Genomic DNA, 27,253 nt, shown 5'->3' on the forward strand with positions numbered 1-27,253 from the left:
GAACACAGGAAGTTAAGTGATCAAATGTTATAAGCCATTTAACAAATTAGGCATGATGCAGCAATCTTCCTAACGGTTGACTGAAATCACCTGTATGGAGTTAAGACAGCTTGTGAAAGGTGCTACAAAAAAAGAATTTGCTCCATCATCGGGAGAGTACAAGTTTGAATCCTGAACATGTCACAGCTCCAAGAAAGCATAACTGGCCCCTGATAGGAAGGACAGCACTACTCTTTCCCAAACTGTAATCTTAAATATGTGGAACTGTGCCACAAACACATTCCTCTATAGCTACCATACAATATCACACAACGTTAGCAGTAGTTTGAAAAGCTGAAGGGTTTGACATCTTGTGTCTTGAATGAAAGCATGTCCTCACCTTACCAAATCCGCGGTGTGATGGGGAGAATTAGCTAGTAAGTGGGCTTTGGTCATGACTATAATGATCTAAAAATGGGTTTACAACAATCCTCAGGATACTGGAAGGTTACAAGATGCATAAAATGACAGAGGTATAAACAGAAATTAGGAGAGAGACCTGTAATTAAATAAGGGTGGTTGCAGCATTTGCGGAGCTCCATCATGGTGTTAAGAAGATTAGGAACGTTGCTGTTATGATTAGCTCCCATGCTCAAGAAGCTGAAGTTACGCTCTAGAATAGCACGGTAGTACTTCTTCTGCACATCGGTCAACTCCACCTAAAGGAAAAACAACTTAGCACTTAGATCTTAAAAATATTATCCCCATCCATTTAAAGTACAGTGTAACAGTGTACACCAATTTAGTGATAACACAATAATTATTTAAAGGTTGAAGTGCCTGTTCCAAGTTCCTGTTTACACAATTACACTATTTGATAGTATACAGTTATAGAAGATACTATTATTATTATCTGAAATGTAGAGCTGGGCGATTAATCGTTATTATCGATTAATTCGAATTTTATGGTTTATGTCGATGTTGAAAAACAAAAATCAATTTTACAATTTCACTTTGGTTTGGCAGAGCGAGCTTCCGTAGTTCCGCGACGCAGAGCGAGGATCAGAGGACAAGTGTGTGTGTGTGATCAGGAAGACTCGTATTTGGCTTGTTCAGTACTCAAATGTTATAAAACACATCTATGCAATACAGTGGAATGCTGCAGTAAGTTTACCATCCTACCCTGTTAGTCAAACCTTTATTTTATTTAATGTAATTTATTTATTCATTTATATTTTTTACGCCCCTGATTGTGCCCATATACACAGATGTAAAATGCTGTCTGGCACCTGTTTGATTTTATTTAGCGTGTTAGTTGAATGTTGAACTGCTTTACAAAATTGTTTTTCTTCACGGATTTTTCTTCAGGTGACAATTATTTATTTTATAAAAAGTAAGTTAAGTCTGCAGTTTGCACTTTACAAGTTCTAATTATTCTAGCAAAATATGAGGGATTTATAAAGACTGGTGAAAGTTTGCACTTTATTAATCCCAAAAAAAGGTTTTTATGTTTTTGTATTGATTATTGTTTTTCTAAAATAACAAAAAAAAAACTTGGCGAAAGCAAGTTTGCACTTTTAGTCCAAATAAGCAGTTCATATGTTTGGTTATATTGTTTTTGCTCAAATTAAAAAAATCTATCATATAGTCTCTAGTTTTTATTATTTTTAAGAAAATAATCGTTTTAAAATTGAAAATCGAATTTTGTTTTAAAAAAATCGGAGATTCAATTTATAGGACATATCGCCCAGCTCTAATGAAATGTCTTGAGAATTTTAAGTGTCTTGAGAATTCATTCAATGGTTTAGTAAATATAACACACACATATCTGTATAGACCATAAGACTATGTTAAACATGCACTGATACAGTGACAGAAGAGGTCACTAATACAATGATTAGGATATTTTCAGAAATAGGTCAGGATATTTTCACTCCTAAAAGTTTTGGGATTGAATTATAATAATAGACCAGATAATGTGCTGCTAGCCTATAGAGTGGAATACAGTTGACATTCAGTAACTGACATTTTATGGATTCAAATAATAAGCACATTGTTTAATCTAATAGGACTCATACCTCAATAATGGTCTCCTGCTTTGGTGCCAAGTTCTTTTCCACATCCTCCTTCAATCTGCGTAGCATCATGGGTTTCAGAATAGCCTGCAATTTCTGCACCTAATGTGATGATAAAAATATACAATGATACCGTTAGGTTCTTTTTGAAGTATGTATAATAAAGCTCTGGAATAAATTATCCCTGCAAAATTATCAGTTTCAATGGTTTTACTATTTATATGTACGTTATGTATTCTATAAACTACTGAAAACTGATCAGGGAGACAGGAAGAAAGGTGCTGGGTGTGTCATCTGGAAGGAGGAAAGAAGATAAGGAGACTTGGTGGTGGAATGAGGAAGTTCAGGATAGTCTTCAGAGGAAGAGGTTAGCCAAGAAGAAGAGGGACATGGACAGGACTGAAGAGAATAGACAGGAATACAAGGAGTTACAGCACAGAGTGAAGAGGGAGGTGTCTAGAAAGAGGTAAAGAAGCGAGTGCAGACAGGTTGGAATGGGTGGAGAAAAGTGTCGGGAGTTCTGTGTCAAGAATCAAGGGGAAGGTGTACAAGACAGTAGTGAGACCGGCCATGCTGTATGGTTTAGAGGCAGTGTCACTGAGGAAGAGACAGGAGTCAGAACTGGAGGTAGCAGAGCTGAAGATGTTGAAGTTCTCTTTGGGAGTGACACGGTTGGACAGGATTAGGAACGAGTACATCAGAGGGACAGCTCATGTTGGATGTTTGGGGGACAGAGTTAGAGAGGACAAATTAAGATGGTTTGGACATGTCCAGAGGAGGGAGAGAGAGTATATTGATAGGAGAATGTTGGACATGGAGCTGCCAGGCAGGAGACAAAGAGGAAGACCAAAGAGGAGGCATATGGATGCAATAAATGAGAATATGAAGCTAGTGGGTGCAAGTGTTGAGGATGCAGAAGATAGGGATAGGTGGAGAGAGAGATGATTCGCTGTGGTGACCCCTGAAGAGAAAAGCCAAAAGAAGAAGAAGAAACTACTTAATAACCCTGATTTTCAATCATAGCTATGCCACTCCTGGAGAAGAAATTCAAGCAGCCTGGCTTTGATTGATGGCTTGTGACCATCCACTTTTCTCTTGATCACGTTCCAGAGGTTTTCAATGGATGGAGTTCAGGTCTGGATATTGGGCTGGCCATGACATAGTCTTGATGTGGTGGTCTTCCATCCACATCTTGACTGACCTGGCTGTGTGGCATGGATTATTGTTCCGCTGGAAAAATCAATCCTCAGAGTCAGGGAACATTGTCAGAGCAGAAGGAAGCAACTTTTGTTTTGGGACAACCTTGTATGTGGCTTGATTCATGCGCCCTTCACAAAGATGATTGTGCCTGATTTCAGCATCGCTAATGCACCCCCAGATCACCACTGACTAAACCAAAGCTCACAGTAGGTGCAAGACACTGTGGCTTGTAGGCCTCTCCGGGTCTCCATCTAATCATTAGACGACTAGGTGTTAGACAAAGCTGAGAAGTGGACTTAGAGATGATGACCTTCTGCTAGTCCTATATGGTGCAATCCTTATGGTCTTTTACAAACCTCAGCCTGAGTCTCCTTTGCTTCTCAGTGCATAGCTTTGCATGACTTCAGCCTTGGCTCTAGGAGCCTGTTTCAAACCATCCGCGCCGTACACTTCACCCTAGCTGCCATTTGCCATTTTTTTTTAGGTCACTTTAATGTCATCCTCTGGTTGTTTAGTGGCATTCAAATGAGTCGGCGATCATCCGGGTCAGTGGAGGGTTGTTTCCTCACTCTCTCTAGTTGTCTCTAGTGTCAGCAGCTTGACCTTGTTCTTGTGAACCACTGTCTTTGAAAGATTAGGAAGGAAGAAATCTGACACCCACTGTATCCCTCTGACAGCAGAGTTAAACCTGTCTTTTCCCTCACTCAAAATGTTTCTTTTCAACTTGTTTGTTCAAACGTTATTTGACTCCAATTACTTTCGAGGTACTACTAGCACTGTTTTTGCCATCCAGCTGGTCCTATTGGAAGAGAACTGTGAGGACAACAGCAGCGGTTTTTATGTTTTCCCTCATTACATAAGATCTGGTTCAGGTGATCGTTCGTATGTATGTATGTATGTATGTATGAATGAATGTAAGCATGACTGCATGAACGTATGTATGTAAGTAAATTTGTATACCTGCTCCTCCGTTTTGAGATTGCCAAATTCACGCAGGAACTCTGTCTCTGAAGGGAACTGTGCAGGTTCTAAGAAGTGCAACAGACTGAACAACTCTTCCACAGTATTCTGCAAGGGTGTGCCTGTTAACAGCACTTTATGCTCCTGTAATTAGAAAGTAAGATGGCTGACTGTGATTCATTTCTGGAATCTTAGCATGAACAGACTTGCGTCCACAAATTTATGAGGACACTGACCACTTTAACTAGTATTGCTATTATAACATAATGCCCCATTAAGCAGGTACTTTTATATTGCTTGATGGTCTAATATTTCTTGTTTGACAAACAAGCTCGAGTGCAAACAATGAGCACATCGCTAAGCTTTAGTAAATAATGCAATATTTTATACACCTACTCACCAAATTCAGCATCTTAAGGCTGTCGAGCAGTTTGCAGTTTCTGTTCTTCAGGCGATGTGCTTCATCAATGATCACACAACGCCAATAGATCTCCCTCAGTTCTGGGCAGTCAGACAGAATCATCTCAAAGGTTGTGATCAGAGCATCAAATTTATAAGCTCCAGGAATGAGGTGTCCCTTAAGACAGGGGAAAATATATAACCAATTATTTAACGTTTCAGCAAAATAATGAACAAACATTTCAACGTCATTAAATTCCATAATACAAGAGATACAAATACAGCTAAAAACACTGTAGATAAAAGGCATTATAACACTAATAATAATAATGTGGCAACTCACTTTGTGGTCTGGGTTTAAATATAGGTAATATGTAAACCAGATTTTTTGTCAATACAAATCCAAAGAATATTAAACATGGTAATTATTCATACTTAGAGTAATCTACACCTACAAACTGTTCAAATAAATATCTTTACAGGCTGACAGAATAAATATTCAATTTAAATATCCAAATATGGAAATTACTTACTATACTTAATTATTTGCGACTTCATTCATTACTTGGGTAGTAACAGGAAAACTGAAGTCTTAATCTACGGCCTGTTTTATTTGCTATTATTAATGGTTATTAATGCTATTATTAAGGGTTATCTCTATTATCGCTTCTGATTTTTCATTCAAACCACAAAATTCTCTAAAACATCTAAAACATGACAAACTTAATTTAATCAGCTGAAATTTCTACCTTTTAGTTTTTAATAATCAACTATATTTAAAAAGGTATGAACTTTCACCTGAGTACATTTTGCCTGGATATTTCTATTTTAATGAATATTAATCAAATTAATTTCACATTACTTTTTACACCCTTGCCAATTTCTACAAAAAAAAAAAAAAGCTTCTTAAATTGAACAAAATATAGTTAGGATTAATTCACACTACTTTAATCCAGTTATGCAGTATTGTTCAGTACACTGCTTACTGATTTCGAAATGTGGAATAAAGCAAAAGCAAGAGTCATAAGAAGACCAGTGAAAATTTGGTGACTGCTTACATATTTCTAGAATTTAATAATAAATGTATAAACCAAAACCATAGAAAACATACTCCTTTTTGCAAACATCAGATCACACTGCTGTTAGTGCATGCGCAAAAACCAACCTTTTCATCTTTGCAGTACATCTCATACTGCTGAATCATTTGTCTGCTGGCCAGGCTGCCATGATAGACAATCGCATTCATTTCTGTCCATGTGGAAAACTCTCTTTCCCAGTTTGTGATGGTGGAGAGAGGAGCAATTATCAGAAAGGGTCCCTGGACTCCAGTAGCAAATACTTCAGACAGTAGGGTTATTGACTGGATGGTTTTACCAAGACCCATCTCATCTGCCAGAATACAATTCTGCCTAATAGGTGTTCATCCAGGAGAGGAAAAAAAAAAAACAGGAGAGGGAAAAAAAAAAAACAGAAAAAAGCTGTATTAAGAATTAAGCTACATAGAAAATGCCCCAAATACAATTTGGACAAGATAGTGCAGAGATACTCTAGCATCAAATTCTTTGTGTAAACTGCACAAATGTGGTTGTCTTCACAATGTATGATGACTGTAAATAATGCATGAGGGATTTTTCCTTATTCATAGGTCCCTATGCAAATACAAGCTCATTTCTGATACTTACAAAAGGTCAGATTCTCCTAATGCCTAATCTTTCATAGCACTGATGAATTTGATATAAAATTGATTACAAGTATTTGAACAAACTTGTGGAAACCAGGCTAGCTTGAGCACAGTGTCATTATAGCAAAAAGGGGACATACCAAATAGAAAAATACTGAAATTAAAAAATAAAAAAGAATATTAAAATAATCAAAATAGAAGAACGTTGTGGACTCTGACCTTTTGACCACACTGTATGCTTACTGCTTAGTTTAATTGTAGTTACTGTCAAGTTCTGCTTGATTGTTGGCAAGTTACACACCCATAATATGTTAGGCTAGATGTAAAGAACTACAAAAAAAAAAAAACCCTAAAGCATCCCTGCACCAAGAATTCCTTTCAGTTTCATCTACATTTTATTATTCTGCATTCTGAACTTAGCCACTACTTGGGATCTCTATGATTTTAGCAAGAGGAGAAAAATAAATGTTTCTCATGGTGTTTCCATACAGAAGGAAAAAAAAAAAACACTAAAAAAATCTCTCACAAAATATAGTAACATTTTTATCAATGTCGGATTTATGGGGTGTTGTCTACAGGTTATTTTTAAAGAAGGAAAGGACGGCACCATCTACCCAAACGGCACAAAAAAATAGACATGATTAATTCAGTCCCATCTGAAATTCCAGAGCAACAACCGATGTAATTATTACCTTAGAAAAAGACGTTATAGTGTCCCAGCTCCCCAGTCAAAATAGGGCTTTAGATAAATAGTAGAAAATAAATCTAACTAATTACATTAACTGATCACATTTGATTAATGGGTAAGTGTGAGCTTACACACTTACAAAGAAAATTCATGATGATTCATTACCTGTTATACCAATTGAATAGTAGCCAGTTGACTCCCTCTAGCTGATACTCTCTGAGGGTGTTTCCACTACGGTATTCTCGTGATTGCTCCAGTTTCTTCCATGCACTTGCAGGTGGGCGGGACTAACCAAAAGATTAGGATAAATATGAAGACAAACATCACTAGATTCTACACAGATAACTTTTAATTGAAGGTAGCATTATAGAAGCAATATCCATGCCATCATATGCTCTGGCTCCACCCCAATGCGGTTTGAAGATTACAATAGGTTAGGATCCCTTAACTGCTGGATGTGGTGCTCCCAGTATATGCTGGCAGACAAAACAGCTAAACCAACCATATCCTAGCTGTCTTGAGGAGTCTAACAGATTCTACCATATTGAGAGTATGTTTGAAAATTTCTACAGTTTTGTTTAGCTCAGCTAAACACACAGTCAGCTGTTAAAGTGGACATAAAGCTATTCCTCCCAAGAACAACTATATATACACAACCCTTATCTGACTGACAGAGGAGGTGGTAACAATACTGAAATAGAAATAAGAAAAAATAAAAAAATAAAAAAGAATATAGAAGGAAATAAAGTGACAATTGCAATAAAGTAATAATGAGTTTAACACAAAAAATAAACAGTCAAAATATGGTATAGTATTGCATATGAAAAAAACAGTATGTTATGGATTACAAAACAATACGGATTAAATGAACATGGATAAAGTATTATATATTGTTATAAAATGTGCATGTAGTGCATTTGCAAACTAAGATGTGTCAGGCTGAGCTAATGAATGCTATGTGAAAGAAAATGTACAGGCTCTAGGTGTTCCCCTGTTTGGGCCCCAATGGCCTCAAAAGGAAGAAGCTCCTCCTCATTCTCCTCCATTCTATCTTCCCGGCCTTGGTCCAGCACAGCTTAGTGTATATAGACTCCATGTCAGGGAGCTCAGTGTGGAAAGTTCTCTTCTTCACCCTACATTGGCCCTGGCTAGCTCACATAATCTGGCTACAAAATACAACAATAAAACTCAAAATCAAATCTTAATAAGATTAAATAGCCAAACTGGATTCAGAATGGATTATTAGCAGTCATGCAAGTCAGCAAACAAACCAGCTAGTATCAGGCGTACAAGTGGCGTAATCATCCAACCTGCACCAAAGTAAGTCCTTATATACACCGATCAGGCATAACATTATGACCAGTGACAGGTGAAGTGAATAACACTGATGATCTCCTCATCATGGCACCTGTTAGTGGGTGGGATATATTAGGTAGCAAGTGAACATTTTGTCCTCAAAGTTGATGTTAAAAGCAGGAAAAATGGGCAAGTGTCAGATTGGATTAGAGCATCTCCAAAACTGCAGCTCTTATGGGATGTTTCCTTGTCTGCAGTGGTCAGCATCTATCCAAAGTATCCTTTAAGTCCTGTAAGCCCCACCTCTCAACTTACAGGACTTAAAGGATCTGCTGCTAAAATCTTGGTGCCAGATACCACAGCACACCTTCAGGGATCTAGTGGAGTCCATGCCTTGACGGATCAGGGCTTTTGTGGCAACAAAAGGGGGATCAACACAATATTAGGCAGGTGGTCATAATGTTATGGCTGATCAGTGTACATTTCATGCATGTTCCTTTTCAACCATTGTTGGATCATTTTTTCAGCCTGTCCCATCATCTAACCTTCATCTAATCACATTTCAACACACAGTGCTCGTTGTGTTTTCTGTTCTTGCCTTTGCAAGCTTCCGGTTGCCTCCAAAAAGGGTCATGTTCCATCTCCTCGCTTTTGCCATAGATCATAGTTTCTTCACTTTGTGAAGCCCATAGCTTTTCTATACCTTTTACTTTATTTTACTCTAAAGCTTATAAAGTTTCATGAGTAGGGCTACTATAGGTTTCTTGTTTAAAATTAAGTTTATTCAATATCATGTGCTACTCTATATTGTATATCCTGTTCTACACTGTAAGGCCTCTCATGCGTGTCCTCTCTATTTCTTTTGACCAACAAATGACCCCATTGTTTCCTTACTGGTTTTTGGCTTTTTCCACTGACTGTGGACTGACTTAAATTAACTTCATTTTTTGCAGTACATCTGGGGTTACTGTACTGTACTGTACCCTGTTCTTCCGCAAAGACACTCACTTTTTGCAGTCAGAGTCTTAGAGGCTCAGAGGTTTTGTTCATTGTTTCTACTTCTTTAGTTTATATAAATTTTTGTTATTTAAAATTACTTATAATGGTATGCTCAACAGATCACACCACCCCCTGGAGAGCTCACCTGTCCTGCTTAATGCTGTTCACAAACCAGGCTGTGATGTTTCCAGGCAGGATGCTCTTAATGGTAAAGGGGTAAAAGGTCCTTAGCACCTGAGAGGGTAGTTTAAAGTCGGTAAAGATGCTACTGGGCCTTCTGCACCAGGATATTGGCGTGACAACTGTCAATTCCTTTGTCTTGCTGACGTTCAGGAGGAGATTATTGTCCTGACACTATATCCACACGTTTTTAATCTCCTCTAGGTAGGCCATCTCATCATTGATGGAAATCTGTTGATGGAAGGCTGCCTTTTTGACAATGTCCCATGACAAAATTATTTAGGTATGAGTAAATTCAAGCTGTATTTACAAAGACATTTTCTGAGATAGTCCTGATCACAGAGGCCAGTACCTATCTTAAATCTTATGATACATGATCTCATGGGAGCTTTTGTTACTATTAATTAACAAAGTGTTCTATTGTGGAGTTAAGGGAACATCGCTTTCCAGGCTCAGGTCTCATTTGATTGATCACAAAGAACACTTTCCGCATAAAAGTGATGTTTTTTGTTCTAGGCCATTGCTTGGATATTACAGTGAGTAGCTTCAGTTTAAAAGAAATATTTATAGCTTATTTTTGGTCAATTAAGATACACCATGTCTACTACAATCAAAAGGGACAGAGGGGAAGAGCTTGTGCCTGTGGAAAATCCTTAATCACAGATTCAAAGACCAGGGTTAAATACCATCTTGTTTAGTCAAACATTTTGATATAAAGATTTTTTCCCCTTTGTTGTCTTGATTGTAAGTTGTCTTAGTTGTAAGTCTTGTAACTCTGGGGTTTAGGAATCATTAAAAGTTTAAGTATACAAAGAAAATGTTGAATGTTCTGATGATGTCCTTCCTTCTACCCCTCCAGACCTGCATGATTCACTCTGCTGCTTAAAGCTTCTGCGATTGTGACTCTCTTCTGCAGTGGGTGCAACCACAAGGATATCCTAAAATTACACCCCCCTCCCCATAATCATAAACACATGCAAATGCTGTTTCAACACACTTGGTAGTTTGATGGGATAGGATAACTGAAAGAGTAATAATTTATAATCCCTCTATCCACTGTCACCCAGATGATGACGGGCTACTCTTTAGATTCAAGAACAGTAGCTGATCAAATCTGGAACTCACCGGTCTCTTGACTCTAGGCTGGCGACTCTGGATCCGTTTAAACTCCTCCACCTTCCCTTCATCTACATCTTCTTTCAGCTCCCACGTGGCATCCTCATAGGGCAGAGAACACCACTTCACTAAGTAGTACACCACCGGCTATTACAGAACAGGAGAAGAGAAATATCACTTCATGCAGACATTAACAAATTCTGGCCATAACCAGAGCAACACAAATATTTTTGCTGGACCAAAAAGTTCTAACCTCGCCATTTTCTTTGTCCACACTATGGGATTCATCCAGGATACGGTCCACCTCTACATAATCTGAATTGAATGGCTCCTCATCCTTATATATTGACAGAGAATAAAAAATATAAAGAAAAATATAATTATTTCTCCATCAGTATTCAGTGATTTACTGACATAGAAACACAAGCTTTGGTACTGCAAATGTATTTTTTATTATAATAAAAAGAATATATTTCAAACATCCTGGAAAAAAAAAAAAAAAAAAAAATTGGTGAGCCCGTGTTTCTGTTTTTGAAGCAGATTTAACTTAATGTGGTCTGGTGATGGTTATGTTGTCTCTCATCCACCTTAAATTCATCGCTATATTATTTTGCACTCCCTGAAAGCTTGGACCAGCCTGACCATTCATGCCCGGAGAACTGGTGGACACCGGATCCATTTTGTTTTTAACATACTCAAACATGCCTGAAAAGATCAATGCAGCAGAACTGCATGGTTTTAAGAATACCATTCTAACATTACTGAAGGACAAAAAGATATAATTGGGCAGATTATTCATTAAGTATTCTTTATTTGTTTTTTTATTCCATGTTTCATGATGCAATCGTCCAGATGGCTAAAAAAGAGGGTAAAAGTATTTTCACCATTTCAGGTTTAAGGTTTTCCAGTTGTGCAGAAATGTTCGCCAGCTGTAGTCATCAGCATGATGGTGGCTTTTCTGGTAAAACTGCAGTACTGTGCAGTTTTAAATAAATAAATAATAAAAAATTAAGTAAAACATAACCCAGACCATTTTCAATATAATCATTTCACACTTTGGGTGCGACACTGCTTTCTGAGTGTCTGCAGAGACCGACATACATACATTACACATATAACTCTCATCATTATTACCATTAACATTATCTTTGGGCCTATGTATTACTTCTGCCAGAAAAGACCATTCCTGAGCAAAATCCTTTGGTGACCGCCCTACTACATGTAGTTGACCGATGTTAAACGTATACTAAGTGGAATTTGCACCAACAGATTTTACTTCAACTCACTCAAGATAAAAAGTTTGAGAGGGTTTTCGGTATGAATGTCACAATCTGCTGTCTTTACAACAATAATGTATGCTGGACATGACAAGTGTGCCATAACACCCTCAAATGCATTATTTCCATACATAAACACCCTGTTTGGAGCATGTTATACTGTATTTGTATTTTGTGTAAAGTGTGGGAAATAAAAATAATGACCCTTTACTCAGAAACTAGTTACTGTAAAGTACCAGTATTTGCATATACAAATGTAGAAACCAAGTTGGTGGGAGAGATATTGCTGTAATACAATAGTTACAATAGTAAAAGGTTCTGCTTTTGTAAACGCTCCCTAACATGAAGGATAAGTAGACGTTATGAAGTACAATTAAACATAATAGAAGGAAACGATGAAATAAAAAGTTTAGCTGCCTTTTTTTTTTTCCCTTGGACACATATATTTACATATTGTCTAACTTTTCTCTGTCCTTAACCTCAAACAGGCATTTCTTATATCTTACTTCATGGTTACTTTTTTAAGTGAGAAACAGATTTTGTTTTTATATACGCAGAGAGTAATATTAAATAGTTCAGTCTGCTAAAATGACTTTACAAGTTGACACAAAATTCACAAATCAGAAAAATAGATACACAATAAACTTCCTGTATACAAACAATACAAATCTCAATCAGTTTGTAGAAAGTATAGATTTTTTTTAAAGATAAAAAACACAGGCAACTGCGTGAACTGCTGCAAATTTCAACTGAGAGTAATTCACATTTACTGTCAGTGATGCCAACATACAAACAACCCCCATGTCAACAGGACACTACACTCAACATCAGGTATTCAAAGGATACCACTATTCAAATTTGGAAATCTGCTTTTATACTAAATATTTTTTAGTATTTTAGAGGAACAAGAAAGATCACGTCATTGACAGGTCTGAGAAATAGTTTCTGTCCATCCCTTTTACTGACCCTTACTTACACCCTCCCTAGATACCAAGATGGACAACTGTGTTTCAGATGGATGACAGGCTACAGATCCATTAGATCAGTATATGTTCATCCTGTATTCCTTTCTGTTCTGTCTCCATACAAATCTAACAGACAAAAAAAAAAAACTTCCACAGAGAAGAAACCAATAAAATGTGAACATGAATGGTGCTTGAGAAGAGGCTTACTAGGAATTCAGCTATGAAAGGGGCAATAGAGCTGTTTTCCACAAAAAGCCCAAATTCAGGGTGCAAAATGCTTGTCCTCCTCATCCAGTATGTTTTTGATTTTCTAAAAATTAAACCAGCATTTAACTGTAAAATGTATAAAATTGTGAGTGGTCCATCCCACCACAGTCTCACAAAATGAGAGCAGTGCCTCCAAAATGGGGGCAGTGGTGGCTCAAGTGGTTAAGGCTCTGGGTCGTTGACCGGAAGATCAGGGGTTCAAGCCCCAGCACCGCCAAGTTGCCACTGTTGGGCCCTTGAGCAAGGCCCTTAACCCTCTCTGCTCCAGGGGCGCCGTATCATGGCTGACCCTGCGCTCTGACCCCAACCTCCAAGGATGGGATATGCGAAGAAAGTATTTCACTGTGCTGTAATGTATATGTGACAAATAAAGGCTGTCAAATCCTGTGGGAAACACTGACTGAGATGTTGACTGGCATGTGACATGACATTCTGTGGGAAGAGTAGTAGGAATATACATTGCTTTCTTTTTTGTAGTGTTACACTCTAATGTCCTGTTCAAGATTTCAGCGGACGTTTCAAATAATAGGGGCTTGCTTAATGCTTTTTCAGTGTTTTGTATTAAGACTTCAATAAAAGTCACAAATTTCTAAAGTTTTTTCTTCCCTTTGACATTGTTCTAGCAATACAAAATATCAAGCTGTCACAACTCTGAGATCTAAGGGGAAAATGGGAATTTGTTAACGGTCTGCATGCATGTGTGCATTCTTAAATAAAGACTAACCTCTTGGAAGAAGGTTCTCATTTGTGACTGCTTAGCCTTAAATCTTTTCAGCTTCTGGTGAATCCTCTTGTCCCGCTCAAGTTGTTCCAGAGTGGCCCATTCACAGTGCAAGTATGAGCTGGAAGTTATGTTGCATGTAAATTTACTCTTGCAGAAATACAGAAACATGAAGTATTTTATTTTCTAAAATAAATAAAACCAGTACTTACTAGTTTTTGTATTTGACAAAGAACTCCTCGACATTAGCATATTGGCCTGGAGATACCTATAGCAGGTAGAGTGTATAGGTTATTGAACCAAAGACAAGTTTCTGAATTGGACAGTCATGAGTGCTAACTCACCTCCTTTTTGGTAAGGCGCATAGATAAAACTTTATCTACAATCGCAGCATCTTCTTCACTTGGGTTTTCCTGGTTCATACAAAAAATGAAATGTTTCAGGTTCAATAAAACTCTATTTACATATGTAACTAAGGTTCTTTTAACCCAGTGTAAACACCAAGGGTGGTAAGAAACACATGCACAACATCTTTTGCCCACTCACATACATACCAAAACCATCAACAAAGATATATATTAACATATGTTGTTGTTGTTCTTTCGGCTGTTCCCTGTTTGCCACAGTGGATCAGTTGGTCTGCATGCATATAACAAAAATAACTTCCAAACCTTGGGCACCCATCCTTCATTAAACTCTAACGCCAATCAGCAATAATATGAGAGGAGGCTAATCCTAGCTTTGGTAAACAGGTCACTTATAGACTTTTTTCCTGAGGGCACTGGATATAACTGCCAGCAATAGTAGTAGGGTACTGTTGATTGGGTTGCTCTGAGAGCAGTAGGTATTGTTTATGTCCTGATTTGACTGTGTTAAAAATTCAAGACAGTTTATTCCTTCAGCAGGAGTATGTTAAAATGCCATTAAAGGCTCAGGAAAAATTGCAAGTTATTTCAGAAAATGAGAAGTGTATATATTCTAGACTCATAGACATATATATATGTTCCAAAAATTTTTTTATTTAATTTTGATAATTGTGGCCTACAGCTCAAAAACACTGAAAAAGAATATATCAAAACATTAGAATATTTCATTTCCACTTTGAGCAAATCATTTTTTACGCAGTATAAATACCACAAATCTCCCAGTCAGGTTCAGTACACACTACCATAATGATGGGGAAGACTGCTGACTTGACGGTGGTCCAGAAGACACTCACTAACATCCTCAATAAGAAAAAATGAACGTTTCCTCAATATATAATGATATATAATGAGATATATATATATACATACAGCGAGGGAAAAAATTATTTGATCCCCTGCTGATTTTGTACATTTGCCCACTGACAAAGAAATGATCAGTCTGTAATTTTAATGGTAGGTTTATCTAAACAGTAAGAGACAGAATAACAACAAAAAAATCCAGAAAAAAGCATTTCAAGAAAGTTATACATTGATTTGCATTTTATTGAGTGAAATAAGTATTTGACCCCTTTGCAAAACATGACTTAGTACTTGGCGGCAAACCCTTGTTGGCAATCACAGATGTCAGACATTTCTTGTAGTTGGCCACCAGGTTTGCACACATCTCACATCTCAAGGAATTTGGGCTCACTCCTCTTTGCAGATCCTCTCCAAGTCATTAAGGTTTTGGGGCTGACCCTTCAGCTCCCTCCACAGATTTTCTATGGGATTAAGGTCTGGAGACGGGCTAGGCCACTACAGGACCTTAATGTGCTTCTTTTTGAACCACTCCTTTGTTGCCTTGGCCGTGTGTTTTGGGTCATTTTCAGGCTGGAATATCCATCCACGACCCATTTTCAATGCCCTGGCTGAGGGAAGGAAGGTTCTCACTCAAAATTTAACGGTTCTCACTCAAAATTTAACGGTACATGGCCCCGTCCATGCGGTGCAGTTGTCCTGTCACCTGGGTATGGTGTACTTGGGGTCATAGGCAGCATTCCTCCTCCTCCAAACATGGCAAGTTGAGTTGATGCCAAAGAGCTGGTTTTTGGTCTCATTTGACCACAACACTTTCACCCAGTTCTCCTCTGAATCATTCAGATGTTCACTGGCAAACTTCAGATGGTCCTGTACATGTGCTTTCTTTAGCAGGGGGACCTTGCGGGCGCTACTGGATTTCAGTCTTTCATGGCGTAGTGTGTTACCAATTGTTTTCTTGGTGACTATGGTCCCAGCTGCCTTGAGATCATTGACAAAATCCTCCAGTGTAATTCTGGGCTGATTCCTCGCCGTTCTCATGATCATTGAAACTCCATGAGGGGAGATCTTGCATAGAGCCCCAGACCGAGGAAGATTGACAGTCCTTTTGTGTTTCTTCCATTTGGGAATAATCACACCAACTGTTGTGACCTTCTCACCAAGCTGCTTGGCGATGGTTTTGTAGCTCATTCCAGCCTTGTGTAGGTCTACAATCTTGTCCCTGACATCCATGGACAGCTCTTTGGTCTTGACCATGATGGAGAGTTTGGAATCTGATTGATTGCTTCCTTCTGTGGACAGGTGTCTTTCATACAGTTAATGAGCTGAGATTAAGAGCACTCCCCGAGAGTGCTCCTACTGTAATCTCAGCTCATTACCTGTATAAAAGACACCTGGGAGCCAGAAATCTTTCTGATTGATAGGGGATCAAATACTTATTTCACTCATTAAAATGCAAATCAATGTAGAAATTTTCTGAAATGCGTTTTTCTGGATTTTTTTGTTGTTATTCTGTTTCTCACTGTTCAAATACACCTACCATTAAAATTATAGACTGATCATTTCTTTGTCAGTGGGCAAACGTACAAAATCAGCAGGGGATCAAATAATTTTTTCCCTCACTGTATGTAAAATAAAGAGAATTACAACTAAAACCAGTTCTCTTTTTTCTTAACATCTTACTGTTCCTGTCACCTAAGCAAAGAATAATGGGGGGAAAAAAAATAATTAATTTGTCAAGGCATCCGAACCGAACCGAAAACTGTGGTTAAAAACCACGGTACGTATTGAACCGTGGTTTAACTGTATTGTTGCATCCCTAATATATATATATATATATATATATATATATATATATAAATATATATATATATATATATATATATATATATATATATATATATATATATATATATATATTTCAACATTTTACGTTTGAATTACATCACTGTTAATAGCTACAAAAAAAAAAAACTATGTGAAACTGCATACTAACTGGCAGGTTATAAATAAATAAATAAATAAATAAATAAATAAATAAATAAAACAAGCTCTAAATGTTACCACAAAGAACTGCATGCTGGGAAGGCCATCCCCTTCTAGCTCCTGGAACGTAGTCCCTGTTGACTGAGAATGTCCTGTAGGTATTATGGCTGCTGGGGTGATTACATCAATTTCTTCTCCTGGCTCATCTTCATCATCTGTAATTTTAATATCCAAATCCTCTGTGTACTTTTTCCTCTTCACTTGACGATTAGAACGTCTCATCTGTTGGGAGACCAAAATTATGATCAACATGAGTCAGTTCATTGGCCAGTTTTAACATGAAACAATAAACAATTCATAGATGAACATACATTTAAGTCAGGTTTTGAAATTGTAATGCAAAACATGTGAAATGCATGCAGAAGGCTGACTGGTTGTAGTTAGCCATGCTGTTGCAGTAATCCAGTGATCATTTTGATTAATTGTCATCTGAGGTCATTTGTTCATAGAAATTGGTGAGGACCACACAGTTGTTATTTAGGCCCTGATGGGACTAACTGAAGGAGAGTGTACATTCTTTTTCCACATGACTGTAGCTTTGCAACCTGTGTATTCCCATGGCTCAAACTTTGCTAATGTCCCAAAAATCTTGTCTATAAAAATAAATGTCATATAAATATGCCTTTTCAGTTTTGTGAATCTATGCAAGAAATCATGAGTTTGAGTAAACATGTTTTGGTTCCTGCACCTTTGTGTGCTGGGTCTCCTAACAATATACACAACACATTTTCCCACTAGCAAAAATTTTCCATCACAATCAAAAATAACTATTTAAAATGAAAATATTAACACAAGCCACCAAAGGATACATGCTCTAACATCAGGAGCACTGTGATTTGTACTGGAACTTATGGCACAACAGATTAGTTAAGGAAGGGTAGCGTGTCCTGTTAAGTATCTGATAAGATGCAGTTTATAAAGACTCAATCTGACATCACTCCAATTTAGCAAAATAATGAGCATAAAGCATATGAAAGGTGCTGATGTTCAGTGAGATAAGAAAATGAGAAAGGCTTGCTGTACCTCTCATCTCTTTGGGCACAAAATACCATATTAGTTCATACCACACTAGATAAATAAAACATTGTTCATTAATAAAAAGATAGTTAATATGACCTTTAAGTAAGAGTTGGTAAATAAAAAAAAAAACATTTCTTTTAGAAATGTAATGGTTTAAATGTCATGTTAGGGTCTTACATGTATTCAGTGTTCGAAATTAATTCTGCAGTTAAGTGAAACTTTCAAATAGTTTTTCATTTTCTGCCTTCTAGTGGACATTGAAGTATGAAGTGGACACCTATGCAACTAACTGCTGATGACACCCTCACATGTTCAGAACTACAAACCAACCTTACCTGAGATTCTTCCTGTGTGAGAGGTGTGGCAGGAGGGTTCAGTTCTCCATCTGAATGGTCTGAAGATGCATTTCTTTTCCTTTTTTTACCACCCACTAAAGTGATGGTGCTGGAGAAAAGCAAAGAAACAGAACAAAAAGATAAATATGGATATATTAACATTCAGTACGGAGTCATACAAATTAAAAAAAAAAAACATTAGGTACTTTTAATTAAATGCTTAACCACAAGGAGTGTTCAACTTATTTAGATAAAGGGCCACTCAATGTCAAGTGGGCTAGACTAAGAATCAGTAGACCAACATCCTCTTGAATGTGTTCAGTTATATTACTCTGAAATTGAATTTTATTTAAATTTTAGAGCTTCACACTGCACTTAACTCCGGCACCACAATGCAGGGTTAACAGTGTTAAACATTCTTCTACTCAGGATAAAAGTGGGATTTAATACAACTATAACCCATACATGGAGAGTACAGTGTGAAACAATGCTGCGTTAGAACATTCTAGCTAGACTGCAGTATCAGTATAGAAATTTTCATAAAAATCACATTTATTACTCATATGGTCAGGGACATTGAACAGAATCCTTGGCCCAATGCAATGACAGTGCAGGAAGTCTTTAAGGACCCCTTTCCCCATCATCCATGCGATTTATCACACTTTCTTTTTTTAAGTAATAATAACAGGCTATTAAAAGATAAATAGCACTTGCTGGTGGTGAATTATGGTGTAATTTCAGAAAAATGTATAACATAAAATTAGATGTTATTTGCACCCATGTTAATGCAGCACTCAATATAAATACAGCACTTCAGTCATCCCCTGAGAGAAGAGAATAACCATTTAATAATATTTCTGTTATTTCTATTTTGCGTGTTGTAACCTGACAAATCACCACACACACACACACACACACACACACACACACACACTGCACACCCTCACTGCCCATTGTTTGGAATAGCCCTTAAACAACCAATCTAGAGGCCTTGGCCAACCTTTGCTTGTCTGCAAACATCACCATTAAGGCATTTGGCATACACCCTTATCCAAAGTGACTGAGAAGTGTGTACACACATGATTGCTGGGACACAGATGCGGTATATACACACAGTCTTACAGTTGTGAAATAATAATGCCAGGGCTCTATGTAAATAGTCACCCTTGTACCCTGCTGGGTACATCAGAGGGTGAAAGCACACCAGTCCACAGAGTCATAGAAGACCTGGTTAGTAAAAAGAAAAACAGTGGCTCCATTATTTGGAGATGGTTTGAATATAAAACAAAACAATGTCATTTGCAGAGAATGCTGTAAACAGGTTGCATATAAAATGGGAAGCACTTTATATTTCTTCCACCATTTCCAACAGTGCCATAAACTGTGGTACAAAAAAATGTGTTCAGTTCTGTGCTGGCCTACCACCGCTGGATGATCAAGACAGGTGTCAGCCTGAGCCAGCACTGCCCAACCCAACAGACAAACAAGCAGCAGTGCCACAAACATCTAAGAATTCATGGTCATTGGCAAGAATCTTCAAACACAGCAAAGCCACCTGTACCACAATGACAAAGAAAATTAACTTTCAAGTTACCTACAGTCAAAAGAAAGAGGTTTGTTTCAAAGTCTAGGCACAGACTCACTAAAACAGATGAAAACTGGAAAATGACCAAGTTTCGCTTCCATATCTTCAACTGTCCAGTTTAGATGAGACTGGGCTCATGATGGCCTCAGATTCATGTTCCTGGCTGACCGGAGTGTACACCAATGTGGTCTTCTGCTGCTGTAACTCATGCCCCTCAATGTTTGATGTTTTGTGCACACTGAGATGCTTTTCTGATCACCTGAGTTGTAAACCTGTATCTTCCTCTGTCCATTTTCCATCTCTACAGAGCTGTGGACTGTTCAGGCATATTTTTGAGCAATTATTTGTACTAGTATTAGGGATGCAACAATACAGTTAACCCATGGTTCAATACGTACCACGGTTTTCGGTTCGGATGGCTTGGCAAATTAAAGTTTTTTTTTCCATTATTCTTTGCTTAGGTGACAGGAACAATAAGTATGTTAAGAAGAAAAAAACCTGGTTTTAGTTGCAATTCTCTTTATTTAACTTAAATGCAAAAATCAACTTGTACACATTCATAGTGTACTGAAAATAGTGAGATATAAAAATTAGCGCTTGTATGACTTTATTACAGGGGACGGGTTTGGAGGACGGCGCTCTTTTTTTTCCCCAATCCGCTATGTAATGAACAGTAAGGGTGAGATAACTCTCCCGTGAGGTCCAAATATCTGTTATTAGAACAAGGCTTTGTGCTTTAGCCAATTCGTTTTTGATTTTTTGCGCGTTTTTTCAGTCATTTTTTTTGTTTAGCATTCTTATTTAATCGGCATCATAGTCAACAACAAATCCAAAATGTTCCTATACCACAGATCTGAAAGACGGCACTGCTTCCTCGTATTTCCGTCTCACTTCACGGCTCTCCAGGGTTAGAGTGAAATCTGACGCCAGCATCGCAAGCATGGTTACCACCCTTAACTTTAGCGCTCACTGATTGGATATTTACTCGCGGGGAGACGTGTCTGTCTCAGCACGTAGACATACAGTACAGGCAAACACAACCAGCCAGTTCAGAGAGTAATAAAACACATGGTTATTATTGTTTTAAGGAAAAAAAACGAAAAAACCGCGGTTCACATACATGTATTGAATCGTGGAGGTCGTACCAAACAGTTCAATATTATATTGAGTATTGTGGCATCCTTAACTAGTATACAATGTGTAACAGGGAATGAACTAAACATTGTTAAAAATGATTTAATACAATCTGCACCGTAAACAGTGCTACAAAAGCCACTTACCCTTCCACTAACAATAATCTAAAAATAAATTCTTTATTAATAATATTTTTGTTGTTTCTTTAAAATTAAAAAAAACAAATTACAACCCTGGAACTCTCTGGTTAACAGGAATGGACTGTAAAAAAGAGAAAAACACTCCCTCTCTGGCTGACTGCCCTGCTCGATCTGGCTGAAAAGAGGTTATCTACATTTCTCTCATCAGAGATTGTAATGAGACAAATGCTCACCTCTACCAATGGCATATGATCAACCAGTGCTATCCATTAGCATTTTCCACGCTTGCCTGCCCCTGGACTTTTGATAAAATCTCCATTTTGTTAAACAAAGGGAACTGGACAGACTGAATCTCTTACCATCAAGGAACAATGCCAGAGACAACAAAGCATAATTCTTTCTTTTTAAACAAAATAAAGTTATAAATAATCAATTGGACCTTAAATCATTAGTATTCAAGACGCTATTGGCAGAATGTTTTTGCTGTTCATCCAATAGCCCAGCATTGAACTCAACAGTCCGCATGAAAACTACAGACCCAATCAGAAGTTTACCAAAGAGAAGCAGATTAAATTAAACCGCATCATAAGTTCTTTTGCCATCATGGAAAATGTTACAATTAGGCACCCCCACATGGAGGAAAAACATTTGATCATTGGCGTCTGTGTCTGGAGAGCTGCGACTTGCTCTCCTTAGATGTAATGAAATCAGGAAATAGCTTAAAGGACATAAAATATTGACCCCAAAAACATAAATAACAACATCTAGAAAGCAACTTCCAGAATAGTCCATGCATTTATAAATACCTCCAGGTTCACTTTGCAACAGCTTTAGCTAGCTTTGTGACGCACTGATCTGAAAGGCATTCGTACTTTTCTAATGGGACTTCCACTATGGCATGAGATGAGCATTATACTTGTTCACAATGAGCACCCGCTTGAATTTTACAAATCACCCAAGCATGCACATGTCCATGGAAAAAAGATCCCCATGAAAGTGCAATCCCTATAAGGATTAGGGTTAGCAACACCCACCCCTGAAGCCAAGGCTGTTGACCATGCCTCCCAAACAGCCTGGCATGCTCAGCACAAAATGCCAACATGGAGCCTATGATATGTACAATTCCAGACAGGTGCCAGGAATGAAATAAACAGCCTTATATTGGAAACTGACCGAGAACGCTTCACTTCGTGTGCAACCTAGAGCACTTACTCACTGCAGCATCCATTAATGGACAATAAAATTTATGCAGACATCCATACTTAAGCTTTCAATCATTTCCCACCAAACTACTAGTGAGAAAAGAATAGGTTGTGTGCTATTAACAGTGGTGATGGTGAGCATTTTAAGCTGCAGCACATATTTCTATTGCACTTAAAAGAATCCAACGTCTAGGTGAAGTGATGGAAATTTTAGGAAAGTATTACTGGGAGGTATGGCCCACTGAATCTAAAGGGGTTACATTTCATTACAATTATATGAAATCCATAGAATATCAATAACAAGCATGTCAATGTTCAATCACAAGGCCATATGTGTACTTCATACCAGACCACCTTGTTATCTTGAGGCCATATATTTTGAATTCTTAGAAGAAAGGAGGTGTTGTGTGTTTAGTAGACACTATACGGCCATAAGATCATGGACATCTGACCAATCACACCTATACTTTGGCCTTTCCCACACTGTTGCCACACAGTTTAAAGCACACAAGTGTATAGGAAGTCTCTGTATATTGTATGGACATGGTTTGTACCCATTTACACATATTTAGGGACTTCAGTGTGATCAGCAAACTTTGGGACAATGTATTAAAACTTTCTGATTTGATCGAAACTCCTCTTGTCAATATTTGAATATTTCTGTGCTCAATTAAAGCCAGTCACACAACAGGAAGTTCAATTTACTATGATCTTTTTTTTTTCCAATTAAATGAATAGACTGCACAGAACTTAGAAAAGCATTAACCAATAATCTAACATATGCATGCATGTACACAGAGGTTGTAAATTAGTAAATTGTATCACGTCAGTGAATTTTGTGCTGAACATAACAGCCAATCTGTTAATCTGAGTTAATCAACCTCATGTGAAATAAAACATTCTGCACATCCAGTGGTAGATTTTTGCTCAGCTGAAGATCATGCTTCATTCATGAGCGAGTTCATTAACCTCTGTGCAACCTGTGTATTGTATCAGCTCACTCTCAAATCATTTTAATTCTTGCAGCCAATGCTCAGAAGAGAGCCACCAGACAGACCGGCAAGCACAACAAACTAAAACAGTATCAATTTAACAAAAAATTAATTCAAAACATTTCTGAATATCTTCTGATTAGAATAATACTTACAAATCTAATAACATACAAAGATCAAGTCAGTAAACTGCTTCAAATGATTTGTTAGAAATTACCTTTACATTAGCAGTAAAGGGTTACCAGTATTCTAACAGCATTTGACTGTATTTCTATAAAACAGTGTCATGCTATAACTTTTACATAATGGTTATAAATATACAGCAGTTTTCTTTTTCAAGCCTGCGTCATCTGCAATACAGCATCATACTGTAGAGGCCTTCTGGGGGGGGGTTTCACAGCTATTTTTTTTACACATATGTGGAAGTTCTAGGTGTAGCAAATTTATCTGGACTTCTCTCCAGGGTTTAATGTGATGATTGAAACAGATGTTTGTGCTTGTACTGCAGCCAGACTTGATCAGTCAGTGGGACTTTAATGAATGGGTGTAGTTCTTAAGCATTCATTTGCCTGTGACGCAGGATAAATAGATGATGCAGGTTGAGCTGTCAAATAAATACATTTTATCTTTTATTTTAATTGTTTGAGTATTAATACAATAACCCAATATTTTTGGGAGCTTTTCATACATTTCTACTTTGCTTCCACGAATGGTCCGACTTTAGAATGGTAAGCGTTTTACACTTTTCCCATACAAAAAGTTCAATCTGTTCAAAAACTCTTAACCCAGTAACTTACACTGATCAGCCATAACATTACAACCACTGACAGGTGACAAGAATAACACTGATTATCTCCCACCTTTTGCTGCCAAGTGCCAAACGTTTTAGTAACATTTCTCAAGAAGTCAGCTGAGACAATGAACAAAGTCCTTGACAGGACAGCACAGTATGTCAAGAGAGAATCATTCAAACCATCTCATGATTTTGCTATCCAAAAGCTATGTACTGTGTTTTAATGTCCTGAGACAAAATATATCCAACATTAGCATTAGACTGGAAGGAATTAGCACTGACACTGGTATTGATATTAACATTGATAAAATACACTGTACTGTATAGCAGTCCATTTAACACTTAAATTTCAGTCGTTTCATTCAAACTCATTCGTTTCATTCAGTTGGTTCATCATTTTAACTGCCCCTAAGCTTGATAAAATTCTGCTTACACATGCACACACACACACTTACTTGGGCTTTGTTTTCCCTTTGCTCTTACAGCTTCCACCTCCTCCAGCCACGGCAGATCCAGCACTTTTCACTTTAACCTTCTTTTCTCCAACTGCAGCTTTCAGAGTGGGCTCACCCAATACAGGGCTCTTCTTTTTGTTCCCTCCCGCACTTTTCTTCTTGGTCCCAGTTGGACTTGCAACACCATCCAGGTCAGTGGATGTCTGTCTAGCAGGAAATTCGTCTTGACTGAGCACCCGTGGGATGTTTCGCTCACCACGGGCTTTAGCTCGAGCAATGGCCTCAGCCACAATTCGATTGGCTTTCTCCTGCTTACACAGAGTCTCCACTTTCCGCAAGGGCTCAGTGGCTTTGATGATACGTAAACCTTGCGAAGTAGTTGTGGAGTTGGCAGAAGATCCAGCTGAGGTATTGATGACCTTCACCACTGAAACAGCACCCCCAGAACAAGAAGCTGAGCTTGTCTAGGAAAATCATAAAGAAAAGAAATAACGTCAATTTAATTATCTTGCCTTAGCAAAAAAAAAAAAAAAAATGCTTTAATGCATTATGTTAATTTACAAAACATTTTCTTGCCTGAAATATAAGAATGGCAGCATTTTAATTTAAACACATTTCCCTTATGAGTGTGCACAGTTTATGCCAATTTAAATTCAAGGGAGAGGTGGCTTGATCTCAAGTGGGTCTTCAGATACACTTGTGCGGACCTGATGGCAACCTGATGGCACGTGACTCAACTAAAAATTTGGAAAGGAGAGTTTACAATACCCAAGTTCATGTCTGTCTATAGAGACCTCCTTATAGCCGGAGATACTCATATCCTTACAGTCTTCCTTGGATGAAGGATACTGCAACTACTGCAGCATCTTTTAGGTTTCTCTTTGCTTATATTGACTATGAGTGGAAATGGATAATGATGTGCAACCAGTATCAATGTCCCCTTTCACCAGAGCTAGGATTTTATTTAAATTTAATTGAGCTAATAAGTAAAAATGCTAAAGTAACTTTGGGAGGCATTCTACTGGTTTCAGTCAGATGTGATAAGTGTACACTGCAATACATGCTTGAATGAATCATTTTCTAATTAGCATTTTATTTGTCCAGAAAGTTATTGTGTTTGATCCCATGTAGACAAATATAAACTCTGAGTCATACCTGTTGCTGTAGTAGAAGTTTAACAGGCACTGCCAGTCTTTGTCCTCCTTGGCCTTGAGAAACCTGGACTACTTGGTGGCAGCCACCAGCGTTTGCGGTACTAGAAACTAGCTGGAACTGAATAAGGGCAAGTTAATGATTTAGTTCTCATCGGTAGCTAGAGAAAAATAACATGATATCATGTTATAAGAGGGTTTTTTTCTGGTCATCCTGTGCATTAATAGCAAAGCACCAATATAATGTATTGATTATTTCTAAAGCTGCTTAACACACCCATTTGCCCAAAGCATGTCTGAATTTCTTTGACTGTTCTCTCGCTTCCTAACATATCTCACATAAATATAAGTCAAAAGCCTCAGTTAATGTTCACATTTATCATCAGAAAGGGGGAAAAGTGTGATCTATGTAACCTTGAGCATGGCATGAATACTAGTACCAGGTGGGTTGGCTTGAGTACTTCAGAAACTGCTAACTTCCTGAGAATTTCACACACACACACACAACACTCTGGTTTAGACTGAATGGTCAGAGGAAAAAAAAAAAGCACTGGGTAGGAATGCATTGTTAAGAGAGTTCTGAGAGGATGGATACTGTAACTTAATCACTCTTTATAACCCTGTTGTGCACAAAAGCATCTCATCATGCACAAATCATCAACCACTGGGGTGGCGGGGCTACAGAAGTTCACATCACTATCTTCTTCTCTCAACCAAGAACATGCTGTTCTGCTGACTACGGTTGTATAGTGTGCTAATTTGAGTTTCTAAAGACTTCCTGTCAGCTCAAACCAATCTGAAACATCTTGTTGAGGATAAGCAGTCTGCTGACGCAAGGGACAAATGATGTTTTTCTTTGTTCGCACCACTCTGTGTAAACTCTAGAGACTGTTGTGTGGGAAATTCCCAGAAGGTCAGTAGTTTCTGAAATACTAATAATTGGCTATTACAATTCTTATCAATAAAACAATTTAAATAAAACCCAGGCTGGCACTGGCAGCATATCCCCATAGCCTGCAAACAACCATGAATTTAATTTGAATAAGTTGGTCTGAAGCATTCCTTTAGACTCACCTTGGCTCCCTGCTGGCTGGGCTGCTGCTGTACTTGAAGCTGGATAGTGAGCACTTTTGGTTGTGCCCCCGTCTGGCCTGCTCTAGCTTGGGTAAGAGCTGCCAACTGGCCACCCTGAAGGACTAATTTCCCCGGCAGGGAACCCAATACAAGCCTGGGCTGCTGGCCTTGTTGTCCAGCTCCGGCTGACGGAGTGCCACCAACTGTCACTGCACTGGCCTGGTTTGTCCCACCTTGAGAAGGCGGCTGCAGGACCAGCGTGATTCTTTTAGGCTCAGCCTGAGGGGTAGGAAAGAACAA

At 37.9% G+C, this 27,253-nt stretch overlaps 1 protein-coding gene across 2 annotated transcripts in view; it reads right to left on the reverse strand.

Annotated features, from left to right (window-relative positions):
- Window positions 1–27,253, reverse strand: part of chd8 (chromodomain helicase DNA binding protein 8) — a 57,541-nt gene that overhangs the window by 22,945 nt on the left and 7,343 nt on the right. For both annotated transcript variants that reach the window (XM_058394025.1, XM_058394024.1), the window contains exons 3-18: window positions 26,954–27,232; window positions 25,884–26,000; window positions 24,729–25,192; window positions 18,428–18,536; window positions 17,091–17,294; window positions 14,148–14,216; window positions 14,016–14,071; window positions 13,807–13,924; window positions 10,827–10,910; window positions 10,583–10,720; window positions 7,148–7,269; window positions 5,779–6,022; window positions 4,615–4,791; window positions 4,215–4,358; window positions 2,058–2,156; window positions 539–698 (exon numbers count right to left, since the gene is read on the reverse strand). In XM_058394025.1, coding sequence (XP_058250008.1) covers window positions 539–698; window positions 2,058–2,156; window positions 4,215–4,358; window positions 4,615–4,791; window positions 5,779–6,022; window positions 7,148–7,269; window positions 10,583–10,720; window positions 10,827–10,910; window positions 13,807–13,924; window positions 14,016–14,071; window positions 14,148–14,216; window positions 17,091–17,294; window positions 18,428–18,536; window positions 24,729–25,192; window positions 25,884–26,000; window positions 26,954–27,232 — 2,584 coding nt within the window. The remainder of the gene's footprint in view (window positions 1–538; window positions 699–2,057; window positions 2,157–4,214; window positions 4,359–4,614; window positions 4,792–5,778; window positions 6,023–7,147; window positions 7,270–10,582; window positions 10,721–10,826; window positions 10,911–13,806; window positions 13,925–14,015; window positions 14,072–14,147; window positions 14,217–17,090; window positions 17,295–18,427; window positions 18,537–24,728; window positions 25,193–25,883; window positions 26,001–26,953; window positions 27,233–27,253) is intronic.

Source organism: Hemibagrus wyckioides, linkage group LG07 (assembly GCF_019097595.1).
Source record: "Hemibagrus wyckioides isolate EC202008001 linkage group LG07, SWU_Hwy_1.0, whole genome shotgun sequence".
Classification (NCBI taxonomy): domain Eukaryota; kingdom Metazoa; phylum Chordata; class Actinopteri; order Siluriformes; family Bagridae; genus Hemibagrus; species Hemibagrus wyckioides.